Raw genomic sequence first — 14427 nt, 5'->3', positions numbered from 1 at the left:
AAAATGCATTTGAGTTCTGCAAGTACTACACTGATTCATAAAGCAGCTTTCCTCCACCAGGTATGATACATTGAAAGAGGGCTTCCAAGTATTTATCCTTCCAATTAAATAAAGACTCAGACAGAGATGCAATTTTGAACACGTTTATTTTTTGTACATAAAAATGAAAGACTGACTTAAAACTTTGGGGGCAAACAAAAAGGCCCAGGAAGACTACTGTGTGTCACACCACCTTTGCAAATACCGTCCTCTAGCTTAAGCCACTTGGCCCTGCAGAAGACTTCCTCTTTTGTCATTGTTAATTTAGTTTCTCGTGCAGTCCTCAAGTGTCTCAGGTTTTACTATAATGCCAAACAACTAAATAATTTGGTTTACATTCATTAAACATAAAGCTAACCAGGCTTTTTCATCGCCTGCATGATCCAGTCACACATACATGCATACACATTTACGCCTCTTCCCTTTTCAGGGGGACATAAACTGATGTCAGTAAACCATATTACTCGAGGTTTAACAGAATAAGCCACATTTCACTGGCAACATCTCACTTCCATAACAAATCCAGAGGTTTTTTTTTCCAAATTGCTATTTCACACTGAATTAAATTATTTTACTTAATACATTTCAAAGAAAATACAGATGTACCGTCACTAAGTGGACTGTCCCTGCACCAAGAACACAAACAGGAAACCTAGAGGATTAATTCCAATCTTGCAAACCCCTTGCAGTGGAGGTCCAAATGTTTGCTCGGTATTTCTTTATAAAAACGTGCGTGATTTGTACACAAGTGTTTATCTGAGAGCCAAATGTTTAATCAGAGATGCCCACTATGCATCAAATATTTTGACTGATGCATTTCCAGAGAAGAGGAGGAAAACCAACACCAACCAAACCAAAACCAATTTTGAATCGAGCCCAATGACATTTTAGAAGTAGCATGGGACCAGGCAGCAGTTTGCCAGAACTCAGGGATAGGGAGAGAAGAGAGGTCAGAAGGCATGTCCTTCAATTTCACCCTTTAAGCACTTCCTATGATAGAGATGACCGGGATTGACAGTTCTTCATTTTGGCCCAAATTTGTTCCTATTTAACATCCAAGCTGTGCAAAAATGCTGCAAATTTAAATCCTCCAGAATAACAAAGTATCACAAGGGCTTAGTGTGCATCAAGGAAAACAATCCTCCAGATTTTGGGTTTTAAGGATTAGTGATGGACCAGAAAGAAGATTTTTATCCAAATTATTTCCTGGAATGTAAAAAGAAACCAATCATTTGATTTTTCTTACTATTCTCAGACTACCATGAACAATTCACTGTTCAAAAGTTTTGTCCAAGGCTTGTACTGGTTCATCCTCCTTAAATTATTAACATTTAAGACTCCCAAGGTACTTGCAATCACAGAACCCAACTTTTACAGAACAACTGCTGAATGTGCAAGTCCTGCTTTATTGCATCAAGAAGGTAACAGAGTATGAGGTGATCTGAATTGGCTGCCCCCTGCCCTGCCCCACCCTGAACTGAGGAATGCTTACTCAGGATCAAGAAAACTGAAAAGCCAGAATTTAGAAGATGGAATTAGGAAAAAAAAAAAAAATCAAGTGACAACTTGACAAGCTGCAGTTAGAGCTCAGTGCCTGTAGGATACTGGTAGCCGAGGAAATCCTCCTCATGCCAAAAGAAGGGCAATAAATAACAGTGTGGTATCAGTCCAAGTTTTGCCTGCATTTTTTCCTTAGCTGCTTTTAAGTATCTAGAATAAAATCTGGAATATTTCTGTTACAAAAGCACTTAAATTACATTCCATGTATTTTTCCATAACCAAAATATCTTTATAAGGCACATACATTTACACCTACTATCAGTTACAGCTGATACTGAAAAACCTATCCTCAATTTAAAGGAAAAAAAAAATCTTTTGACAGTCTTCTTGCTGGCTAAAAGTTACCGTGGTTGTAAAAATTGTGAAATGTCTTAAAATACATGAGCTGCCTGCCTGTGCTATGTCCCAGCAGTTAGCTGTTCCAGCAGTCATTCTGCTATTGGAGCTGCACAGTTGGTCAGCAATGCCATGGAACAAATTGTCTCGTTCTACTGACGCACAACTTCCCAAATCCAGTGCTCCACAAAACTGTATTTGTTTTCCTCATCTGGACCCTTCAGCATTTGTTTACTATACAAACAGTGTGGTCCAGAATAGTATTAGCTATTGTGAAATGAGAATTTTAAAGAGTAAACTGTACTTAGCTTGGTGTAGTAAATGTCAGAGGAATTGGGCCCCATGGCTCTTATGTGACTACCAAGCCTGGACGTACTGGAAAGCTTTGAAGTCAATTCCTTTGAATAAGGAGCAAATAATCATCCAGCTCTTTTGAGTGTTTTTCAACAGTAAATCCAAGAAGTGCTTTACAAAATGGGGGAGGGGAGTGGAAGAAAACCCCCAGGACCCAACAGAAAACAACCAAGCTCAGAAAACGGAAGGAGAAAACATAACTTCTCTGAAGTTACCCAACAAGGCAATGCTTGAATAAATAAAATTCCCGTTTCAAAGTACAATCCAATCCTACAAATTACTAGATCCTAGCTTGAACAACAAGCTACATTCAGCCATATACCATCTCTGTATTCAAAGTTAATTTAAAGGGCAGAAAGTGGTTTGTGTTGAATTACTATTTAGGAAGTGTTACTACTCAAGTAATGGAAAGGGAGTGCTCAATAATCTTAAAGGGGCTTTAGCACACATACTCCCAAAATATTAGTCCTAAAAGTGTTTTACTAGCGTGTCTAATACAGTGCTGGGGAACCTGAAAAGCAGTTCTAGACTTTGTGAAGCTACTAAAGTGGCTCATACAGCTGAAAACACTGGGTATGGCAGAACACTACCAACAATTCTTTTCTATTAGAGCCACCCTTGGAAGTTCATCTACCGTTTCCTTTGATGTGTTTCCTACAACTATTACTGGTGAATTAATTTTATTCGTTCTAGCAATAAAAATCTATAGACACACAAAACATCATGTTTTACATTGAATGGAATGTCAGAACTTGAACAATGTTGGCCTTCAAACAGTAGCTAAAGTCTGAATACATTAATCAACAGTACGACTTTCAGTCGGGGCTATGTTCTCAAAAGCCTTAAAAAAAATTCCAAGTCTTAAATAATGAAAACTACAAAAAATAAATAAGGAATGCAAATTAACAGAGTAGAAATTGGCAAGTGCTTCATCAGACCCCTAGCTGCTCATTTCAAACTGGAGAGTCAAATGTGGGGAATGGTTGCACTATTCTTTTCATGCACAAATTATAATTACATTTAGTTTCAAAATGAAATTCTTTTGGTCAGAAATTTGTACAAACTGAGCTTTTAAAAGTACAGTGAACTACAAAAAGATTAAATATGCAATTATAAAATATATTTATCCTAGGTCGTAAGAATATAAAATGCTTATGTTCATGTCACTAGTACATTACACATTACACATATTTAAGGATAACTTCTTTGCATTAATAATGTAAATGATACAACACTGTTTATTGCTTATGTCAGGCATGTAAATTTAAATCCAGACAGCCTTCAGTAGCTAAACCTCCATGGTTCAGCATTTGTTCAAGATCTGGTAGAACACCATTTTAAAAAGTGTATAAACAGTTGCAGCAAGTTTGTACCTGCTCATATTAAACAAAAACCATCAATTCTGTGGGGGGCAGCGGTTCATTTTTCTAAGTACCTGCAGTGGAAAGTCCTGAGATGTCAACATGAGATCAAGTTTACATCACTTCTCTATTGTATGTAACAGTCTCTACCCATTCCAGGAATAAGGAATTTATGCTTAAAGTCACACCCCTACTCATTACCTTCCAGCAAAATCAGCTGTTGGAGCAGTCACACTTACTGTTCACTTACAAGGAATGTTTTTGAAAATACAGTTTCCAGCAAAAATAAGCACCAACTAAAAACAGTGTACCAAACCCAATCTTAGTGAGAATAGGTTTCCAGTATAACCACCTTTTTCTTTTTCTTTCAGTCTCATTTAGCTTCTGCTTCATCTGCTGCAGCTTCTGTGCTGTTTGCGCTCTTCTGTCCTCCCGCAGTCGTTTTCGGACAGAACTTAAAAAGAAAAAAAGGTGACTCTTACACTGAAGAACAGGAAAAAAGGCTATTATAATATTAAAACAAACCTCTTTCCAACACGCCCAAGAGTTAACCCAGCAGCAGCATACAGCAGCAGTATAAAAAATCCAAACCAAGCAATCTTTTATTGTGTTTTAACCACCTTGTAGAGAGTTTCAGATAGCAAAGCCCCACAAATAAGTAAATGACAGATGTAAAGATGTACACGGTACTTCATCTATGAGTTTGACAGAGAACAGAATTAGTTAAGTTATCTGAGCTGAGTCTTTCACCCCTGTCTGGGCCCCATTTGGTGGCTGAGATGTTTTGTGTGGAGGCTGCCTTTATATGCAGTGCCAGGTACCACGGCAAGTGTCCCAGTATTTACAAGGGTGCCTCCACTGCAGAGTTCACAGCAGCCTCAATGATACACTGACTCCAACCCCTACTCACAGCTGCATGCAGGATTAAGGGTACTCATCTCAGGATGCAAACCAGATCCTGATACAGGACACACCATAAACCGAGTTCTGTGTGTTACACTAGCAGGACAACCTTGTAATTTATGTCTCCAAAGCGCCCTTGAAATCTCTAAACAGCATAACTCTGACACAAAAACCAACTTCGATTGACTTCTAACACACAACCCCATAACCTCGCTCCTTCTTCCTTCTTGTGAGGGGCTCCTTCAAACCACTACAGAATTGCTGTCATTCTCTCTCCAAACACTCATGAAGTGTTTGGAGAGAGAATGACTGCAATTCTGTAGCCGTGTTTTTATAACAGCTGTTATATTAGCTGTTATTATAACAGCATTAACTGTTATTTTGCAATTCCAGCCTATCTACACTGAACTGCTGTGTCTCATCTCAGGCTGCAGCCCTTTGGGACACACCCTGCCTCCTTCTGTGCACCACATGGCTCAGCTTGGCACAGTCCTGGCCCAGTTTCTGGATCTCTGGCTATGGATCAACATCTGGCAACCCACATGTGGGAAGGCCCAAGTGACACCGTGCCTCCCAGCTGAGGCATCAACACTCCTGAGGGAAAGGCAAATTCACCTGACACGGCTAAACCACAGGAACCTACTCACAGCAGGCAGATTTAACATGAACAGAGGGTAATTCATGGCTCCAGAGGTACAATTTCAACCATGACACAGAAAGTGGTATGTGATAAAACCTTTGTGTTTCTGAGGAACCATGTAATTTTTGAAACACAGGTCAGCATTGCATTTAAAAGTCAGTATGAAATACTGGACAATTTTAGGACCTTATTCACACTTCACAGTGGAGTTCACTGATAATCTGTTAAGAAAATGCTTTCAAAGTGTGAGGTCGAGCTGCTTCAGTTAGAGACACTAACTTTTCTTCTCTTGACTTCTGAATAATAAAACCAAGTCACAAGGAATCATTGAGGTGGTATTTTTAAAATCATTAAATAAGAGAGTCAAATACCACCTGTTTTCCCTTGCTACTGCAGAAAGATCTTGAATGTTTTTACAATAAGTAAAGCAGCCTAATAATTCAGCCTTTTGAGAGGGTGTATCTGCCTTTTAAAGTTCCATTATCTTGCCTACTTTTCAATGTTCCCATCTACGGTATCTTGAACCTTAGTGGACAGGTCAGTGTTTATTTTCTCCATCTGATCATTGTTCTCCAGGCCTATGCTGTTCCCATTGTACTTCTCTGTGGTTATTTTGGTTGGGCGTGGAGGAGACTGCTCGGAACTTGGCGCTTGGTCCTCCTTAGAGAGCTCCTTCCACCGTTCCTGAAAACAAGCAGAACACATTTCAAACATTCCCCTAATATTAAAGGGCCCCCTTGCCAAGATGTCTTCCAAAAGAACAGTCACAGAAGTAGATGAAAGGAACTACCAGATCAAGAAAAAAATTTGCTAGATGAAGAAATTAAGTTAGGTCAAGATGTGTCTTCTCCAACAACCATCAATGATCCTTTTTTCTATTTTTCCAGGATGGTGCCACTGCAAAGGCATGAGGCCTCTACCTTCAGGGTTTGTACTGTCCACAGCAGCTCCACAATTAGGAAGCATTGTGTCCTATAAAATCCTGCACTGTCCTGCACTTCCCATGTCCCTCTACTTGCTACAGGCCTGTGCTGTGCTCTTACCTTTTATGGCTTCAAAATACAGCAGGACCTTGTATACAAGAACTGCCTAAAAAGAGAGAACTGGGAAAATTTAACTTAGAGTTATCTATGCCAGAGTCATGGCCTACTATTTCACTTAGTGGCCCATTAGCCCAGAGATCTGCAGCATCATAAAACAGTTATTCATCTTGTTTAGAGAAGTAATCTGAAATAAGATGGAATAAAAAAAGAAATTGGACATAAACCTGTTTTGCTAGATCTCTGTCCTAATGATAAATGGTCTGAAGAACTAATTGCTACAACAAAATTTCATGCAGAAAAGAAGCCTAGAAAGTGCACAGGAAGAAAAAGAATCAGCCCTAAAAAACAATTACTTTTCTCACACAAATCAGCCAGTGCCTACAGAGACATAGAATACCTTGGGGGAAAAAAAATCAGTTACTTTTAGAAGTCTATGATAAAGTAGATGAACTGAAAATTGAATCTTCTTAAATCAAGCAATAGACTCCTGTCCATGGAATGATTTCAAGACTGCTGGCCTAAACTAAATATCTAACTCAAAGTGATATAAAAAATCAGCTACTTATAAATGGACTGCTGGCAAAATGATTTTTAACAATGAACTGACTCCTCCATTAAAATCTAAAGTTGTGTTTGCACAGTTTACTGCCTTCCAAAGTCCAAGGAGACATCAGAGATGAACATTTGGCTAATGTTAAATAAGAGAGGCATTCAATAACTTCAGGCCCTCTCCATCACTAGCAGAGAGAAGTGAACAGCTCTCACACTCTGAAGAGTCAACCATTCCTTATGGAATAAAAATGACCTAGCTGACCTTGAAAGAGAAATGTGCTTTTTTGAGTGCTGCCAATTGATTTTCTGCACATAATGCCAAGGCCTAAAGAGAGAAGCATCAGGACAAATGCCTTGCACTACAGGAAACACTGATTTAAGGAAGATCATCTGAACAATCATAACAAGAAAAAGAGAACAAATGAGAAGTATACCTTCCTAGGCATTCTCTTACTATGAATAAATAACACACTTGAACATGACAAGCAGTATTCTGAGTTGACAATGCTCCCTTGTATCCAGAAGTAAGAAATCCTGTGATCTAGATGGGTAAGTATTGGAACCAGAGCTGCTCACTTTGGAGCATGGCTTTCAGAAAAAGCCAAGCAGAAAAATATTACTAGACACACAATACCTCATACCACCAGAAACAGCTTCCACAAAATGAAGAGACTAAACTGCTGTTAGCATTAGAATGAATCATGAAGTCTTCTAGACATATGGCACAGGTACCAGACCAGCAGCACACTATCTAGGTGTTGATTAGCAGTAGTGTAAAATTATTTCTTTATTTACACAGCAAATCAAGAAACATTTGTTAAAGGGAAGAATCAGACCACTACCAATACCACAAAGAAAGGAAATGTGTTTTAGCTTATCTGCTCTATTCATGATTTCAAGAAATCAACAAAATAAAAGAGCCCTAGCATACGAAAGCAAAACTAAATGTGTTTCAAAGCCTCTCCTCCCATTTCTCCCTCCCACCCAGGCTAGCCATTTAAAGCTGTAAGCTGTTATGTCTGCAAGCTGCACTGATAAAACAGTGAGATTTGGTAATCTCTTTGCACCCAAAATCATTATACTTGGCTAGATTATATTAACTGCAACACAAATTTTAAAGGCTATTTATTGGTAAAGGCAACTTTACCAATAAATATTATCTGTAGCATCAGGCAACTTATCTGCTAGGAAAACAGCAAAGAAATTCTAAAACAGATCCTTGCTATCTTCAAAGTGACACTGGGCATTACCTTCCCTTTTTAGTATTGAAAATATCAATTGAACAATTTTTTCCTTTAAACATTTGGACAGACAAATTATTTTCATATTTTATCTAAAAGGGGACGTATACACAGGGTCAAGAGTTTAGTTTGATAGAAGTCACTGAACTGAACAGATACCCTTTGATACCTCCTAGGCATCTACTGAAAAAGGATAATCATTTAGATCTCACAAAATTACATGTTTTAAAATCATCTGGAGCTTATTTTTAACTACTGTTGCAATCTGCTGTTCAAATACATGGAGATAAACATTTACCTGTATAGTTGAATCCCCCATTATAAATTTTGCTCCTTCTATTACAGCCATATATGAAAACCTTAGTTGATCAGGAGTCTGAATAAGTCCCATTCGATATTTTCTCATATCCAGTAATACCTTCTTAATATCTACAGAAAATGGGTCTTTTTTCTCCATCTGTAAAGCAAGTTACATTGAAAGTGTCAATGGTATATAAAAATAATTACAAGTAAAACTTAATCATAAAATTCAATCTAAAATCCAATTTGTCCATATTATGCTTCTACTAGTTATAATGAAGATTAACATCTCAAATGATTTCTAATTTATTTTTGAAGGAAAAATGCAAACCATCTAATGAAAACCTACTATGAACAAATCAAGGATAGTGTATTAAACAAATAAACTGTACCCGAACATTAAGTCTTATAATTAGGACATATAGATATGCTTAATTTTATTCAGGCTTGTATTTGGACTTTGAAATATGACTATAAGAATCAGAGCTGTAAAGTAATATTTCCTACTGCTTCTGAATAGAACAGCAATTCAGATTGACTGATTATGGCAGAAGTTTCCTTTTGTAAAGCAGAACCCCAAATCCAAGCAATGAACATGCTTGTCCCCACATTACATTCACAGGGTGTTTCTGAAGTACACTTCCATCAAAACATACGCCTCATACCCCTATGCTTTTCAAAATGCATAAAAGCAAAGAAAAATAAAAGTAAAAAAAAACCAAACAAGAACAAAAAAGTAAGTTGAGAGGATCTAATCAAACCAGAAAATGTGTCTCTTGTAATTCAATTGAAATTCTATTTCAGTTAAAATTCTATTCAATTTCAATTGAAATTCTATTTCAGTTAAACCTGCCTTTTTCACTACTACCAAGCACAAAGAGAAAACTCTGTGCCTGGACTTTCAAGTCCAATAAAATTTTTGATTTATTTAAAATATTATTTAACATTCATGGTTCACTCATGTCATGAGCAATCATAGATGATGCAGTTCACTATAAGCAAACAATCTATGCATCCATGTGGCACTGAAACTGGCTGCCAAGCCCCACTACCCAGAGGGCTGCACAGCAGGGGAAATTCTGCATCACCCTCCATTACACACTGCAGGAGAACTAGGAGCATGACTGAGTTCTCATCCTAGTTCAGATAACAATAACAATTTTCTGCATGCTTTAAAAAGGCCCTGGAGAAAAAGATTTACAGATTCAATCATCTCAATATATATTCACAAGCTTTTTTCATATGGAAAAAGAACAACCAATCCTCAACCTTTTCTAAGCACATCTTACGTAAAAGGAAAAGAATGTTTACAATTTATTTTCCAGGAAGCTTTGAGAATATATAATTGTCCTGGGGTACTTCAAGAGGAATTTGTAAATGCATTTCAAGAGCTGTGGTTTTGCCATCAAAATATGTGAAGAAAAAAAAAAAAAAAGCATGATGTCTTAATTTAAGTTTCCACTGGAATGTCATTAACTTCAATGTTTTTATAGCCTTCTGACCAGAAAGCCCATATTGGGAAGGTTGGCAGGGTGTCAGGATAAGGGAAGGGGTGACAGAGAAAATGCAAACACTTACCAGAACAAGACAAGTATCTACTAATGAAAATGTGCCGGAACGTCCTATTCCCGCACTGCAGTGAACTACTGCAGGTCCATGCTCGGGACTCAGTGAACCAGATTCTCTGACTTTAAACAGGAAGTTCAGGAATGAAGCTGGGGATTCAGGAACTCCAAAGTCTGGCCATGTAGTATAATGAAAATGAGAGATCATCCTGGACTCACCACTCTAGAAGTGAAAACAAATAAACACTAGAAGTAGAAAGGATTCCTCTTTGGCTCAGTTAGTGCCCATTCCCCCAAGCTCAATCAACAGCTCTTGTCTATTTTAAACCTCCCATTAAGAAAAACAACCCAGTAACTTGCTTCAAACTGGATGACAACCAACAGTGCACACTGAAGCAGTTTTATCTGAGTTGGTAATTTTCTCCTTTGCAATTATTACCACATGTGTTTTTTTTTTTTCTTCTTCTTCTTCTCAAACTTCCAAGATTATGTTTGGTTTGCTTTACTATTTACTCCCAAATGTCTTTCTTTGTCTACCAATAATGCAGTTCAATGTCTGACAGCAGTTACGAGACAGCTAGAATTAACATGACTGAAATAACCCATGTCAGCATTGTACACACTCTGCACTTTGCTTCAAGCAAGTTGTAGTGCCAAGAGGTATTACATCTCCTTTATACTAACCACATTACTGAGAGCAGCAGGAAGCGTTCCTTCCTGGAAAAGGCTATAAAACCCATACAGCATAATGGATGTCTAGGATGTCTAGCAAGACTTCTGCTGGACATCTTCTATCTTTTTTAAGTAAAAAAAGGGGATTCCAAAATCATACAGCTGCTTTGGAACCACTCTGTTAGAGTTCCTCTCCTAATGCAACCAACTAACTGCAAGTACTGAAATGACAGCAAGAGAGTATGTATATGAAATTTGGATCACATTTTTATGGAACTCACTCCAGACCTGCTGTTAAATGTTGCTCCTTGCCATCGTGATTCTGATTTTAGCTCAGGAATTTTATAAATGTTCAGTTACTTTTTTAAATGTATTAATTCAGTTATTTAATTTTTAATTGATTCACCTATAATTTATTATTTCAGTTATTTAATTTTTCACATAGACTGACACCTACATAAACCTTGGCAAAGTTTGAACACAAAAGGATTTAAAAAAATCAATGTATTCCAGAAAAGCTATTCTTCTTCAGCAAGAGTGAAATATAGCCATGAAATAAAATAAATTCTACTGTTCTTCATCTGCTCACTCTGTTTCTACTTCTTATGACAGACAACTTATGAAATTCCTTTGTGAAACTAAAAGAATCCATTTCGTGGTTTCCGCAGTAACAAAAATAAATCTCTCAACTTGTCTTTTGCCTTCAATGCCCAATACTGCAAGACTGCCAATACTTTCACAGAAAACAGTGGATATTAACATGAGTCCAGTCACTCTCAGATGCACAGCTATCTTCCAGAAATATTTTGTCTTTTGGCTAGGTGCTCAACAAGGACAACAAAGTGTGATCTACAATATTGGGAAAACAAGTTTACGTTAAGTTTTCATAGAGGAAAAAAGGAATATCAGGCCCAAAATTGTATAAATATACTGGGACGTCCCCTTGTCTGGAGCAAAGCATTAAAGAGTTTGCATTTGCTCTCCTACTGCTCTTCTGTACCTAGTTTTTCAAGTAGCAAGTTAACTCACAAATGAACTGAATGACCTGTTTGTTTAAAAATTATGAAGGAGGAACATTTTTCATAAGAAATCTGTAAGTAACACTTAAGCAATTTCCTCCATTTCTAAGAAAAACAATTCATCACTTTAGAAACAAAACTAAGGAAAATACTAGAGAGGTGAGCTAAACGCACATGTTAAGTAAAGGCTGAAGTTGTTTCTTGTGAATCTAGATGGTCTCTGAAGGTAGCAATTGATACTCCCTACTTCAACATTCTGAAAGAGCATTCCAGATGAAAGCATTCCTTACACCTCAAGAAGGTAAAAATGCCTTTTCTGTCACCTCAAAAAAGGTGACCTGTGGGGTTTGTTTGTGTGGGCTTTTGTTTGGTTGGGGGGGATTCTTTTGTGTGGGTTTTTTTACCCTGATCCCATCCATAACAAGCACTGGCATCTTCCTCCTAAAGAAAAAGAACAAAGTATGGCTAAGTGTCACCCTAGTTATATACTAATCTGAAATAGTTACTTCTAAAAGAGATGAAACAGTGCTGTTGTACATGTCACTCTGCTCTAACCCACAGAACTACATTTTTCCTTCCTTTCTTGTATGAAGGCTTTATCCATCCCATGATTTTCCATCCCTTCATCTCATTCTAGAAATACCTAGTCTCTTCATCTCTCTACAAGAGTCCCATTGCGAGGCACTGGAAGCAGCTGGTCATCTTTGAATTCTCAGTCTCTAATCCTACAGCCAAATCCCATTTGAGTATTTCAAACCTCCCACACTGCTCTCTTAAACAGAATAGCTCTTTCAAGTGGTGTTTGGCAGCCAAGCTGTACAGCTGAAACACTGCCTTTGTGAGGATCTGTACCACCCTTTCTTAAACAACTCCCAGTCACTGAGCCATGCAGCACTTCCATGAAGTGACGTGGGACTGTTACGAGAAGAGGTCTGGCTTTTTGATTCACAACTCTTGATGGACAAAAAGTCAAATTTAAATAACAACTAATTTAATCTGAAGTGTTACCAGGAAACTAGCTAATCTTGTCAAATAAAAACCCCTGGACTTCCAAGACTCAGGCAGCGCTATAAAATTTTATATGTAATATACAAGGGACGTAACATAGAAATATTATATATCTCTGCATGGTAACTGAAAACCAGCTAGTTCTATGGTAACCACAACGCAATTTTCCAAGATTTATTCCCTAAAACTAGCTACCAAAAAAAAAATATCCTTGAATCATCATGGAACAACACTAAAACAACTATTTTGGTTTTAAATTACTCAAACTGTGGAAGTTTTACGAACTACTGGGATAAGCTTTCCATAAATAACCAAGATACAAGATAGCTGAACCTGATGAACTTGTAAAGCAGACACCATACTGCACAGCTCTGCACTGACTGCTGGAAACATCAACAGTATAATCAAAGGACAAGCTCCAAGTTACAGAGAGCCACATGAGGACTTGAACAGAACAGGAATATCCCATTAGATTAACTTCCAGCAAAACAAGCCTTGCCATAACCTTTTTACAGTGACTATCCAATCACTTAAAACAAAAAGGAGCAAAAATCTTCAGAGTTACTTCAGGTCTTTCAGTCACATGAGAGTTTGAACATGAATAAAACACTACCAAAATGCTCAAAGGTTAAGTTGGTGCCTTCAGGGTCAAGTTATACAGGGGATAACGAAACAATGCTGGTCTGTCAAGTTCCACACGCTGGTTATAAAAGCCATAATCAAAGTGCTACTGAAATAGTCAAAATATGGAGATATATTTGACTATTTCAGTAGCACTTTGATTATGGCTTTTATAACCTATAACCTTACATTGGTTCCATATTTAATGAACATGCCTTAAAGTCATTAACAACTAATTTGATCACATAAAAATGAGAAGGCATCCTATAATTGCATTATTCTACAAATTGAAATTTAAAATCATAAATCAATTTCTACCAGAGCCTCCTCAATCATGATGGCCAAAATGTTTTCCAAAATTTAAATAAAAATGGCCTTGAGGATAAGGGGGCCAAATAATTATCAGAAACATTGTGGTTCATCCACAGGATCAGCTAGTGAGGGCTGCTAAGCAGCCTTGCATTACCTTAATCCGACAGTCACAGCCACACAGAAGCTTGGTACTAAGTTGAGAATCCATTTTACTAATGGGTTTTTCCAAATATTTGCTATTTGTGGAAGACTCAAGATTCCACTAGAGATTTATTAATGGTCCTTGCTCTAAAGTATCACAGCACCAGTGTCACATCAAATTTAGCTCATTTGTCCTAGTCCTTTCTCTGCCAACAAGTATTTTCTTTGCAAACCTCTCCTTCCACTACTGTATTCTTACTTCCAGAAACGCAGGCTGAGATACATTCAGAAAGTTTCCTTCTGCAATTTCAAATTCTACTGCTCCATTTCCTTATCAGAGCAATCCCTGTCCTCCCTGAAGATCTGATGTTCATTTGCCCTTGCATAGTTTGTCTGAATTCCTCTGTACCTGAAATTACTGAAAACAAAGTTTTCTTTCTCTAAAGACCAATACAGAAAGTTGTGACATTAAGGAATAAAAAAGCTAAAAGCAACAATAAAGAATAATATAAAAATACATATTCAACACAAGGTGGAGTCTTTCCCAAGTTAGATGTCAGTATCTAACAATTCTCCTGCAGCATTTTGCAAAGGTTATTTTATAGATTTAATAGGCTCTCATTATCACTTCTCCACCTCACTATCACTTCTCCAATAAGCTGGGAGACTTTGCTTCAAACCACAGCCATTCAACAGCTTCACTCATAAATTATTATAAAATTTTAACATGAGCACAGTATCTTCCTTCTCCTTTATTTTC

At 37.4% G+C, this 14427-nt stretch overlaps 1 protein-coding gene across 2 annotated transcripts in view; it reads right to left on the bottom strand.

Annotated features, from left to right (window-relative positions):
- Positions 1-14427, bottom strand: part of PTPN2 (protein tyrosine phosphatase non-receptor type 2) — a 30238-nt gene that overhangs the window by 904 nt on the left and 14907 nt on the right. Inside the window, exons 6-9 of one of the 2 annotated variants that reach the window (XM_054650084.2) lie at positions 9908-10117; positions 8328-8486; positions 5687-5877; positions 4003-4104 (exon numbers count right to left, since the gene is read on the bottom strand). In XM_054650084.2, coding sequence (XP_054506059.2) covers positions 4003-4104; positions 5687-5877; positions 8328-8486; positions 9908-10117 — 662 coding nt within the window. Of the gene's footprint in view, positions 1-127; positions 4105-5686; positions 5878-8327; positions 8487-9907; positions 10118-14427 lie in introns of those variants that run through there. The other variant, XM_054649997.2, reaches the window with a different exon arrangement.

The sequence above is a fragment of the Agelaius phoeniceus genome, chromosome 1 (genome assembly GCF_051311805.1).
Source record: "Agelaius phoeniceus isolate bAgePho1 chromosome 1, bAgePho1.hap1, whole genome shotgun sequence".
Lineage (NCBI taxonomy): Eukaryota > Metazoa > Chordata > Aves > Passeriformes > Icteridae > Agelaius > Agelaius phoeniceus.
The sequence above is the reverse complement of the archived record's forward strand: the minus strand, read 5'-3'. Positions and strand labels throughout refer to the sequence as shown.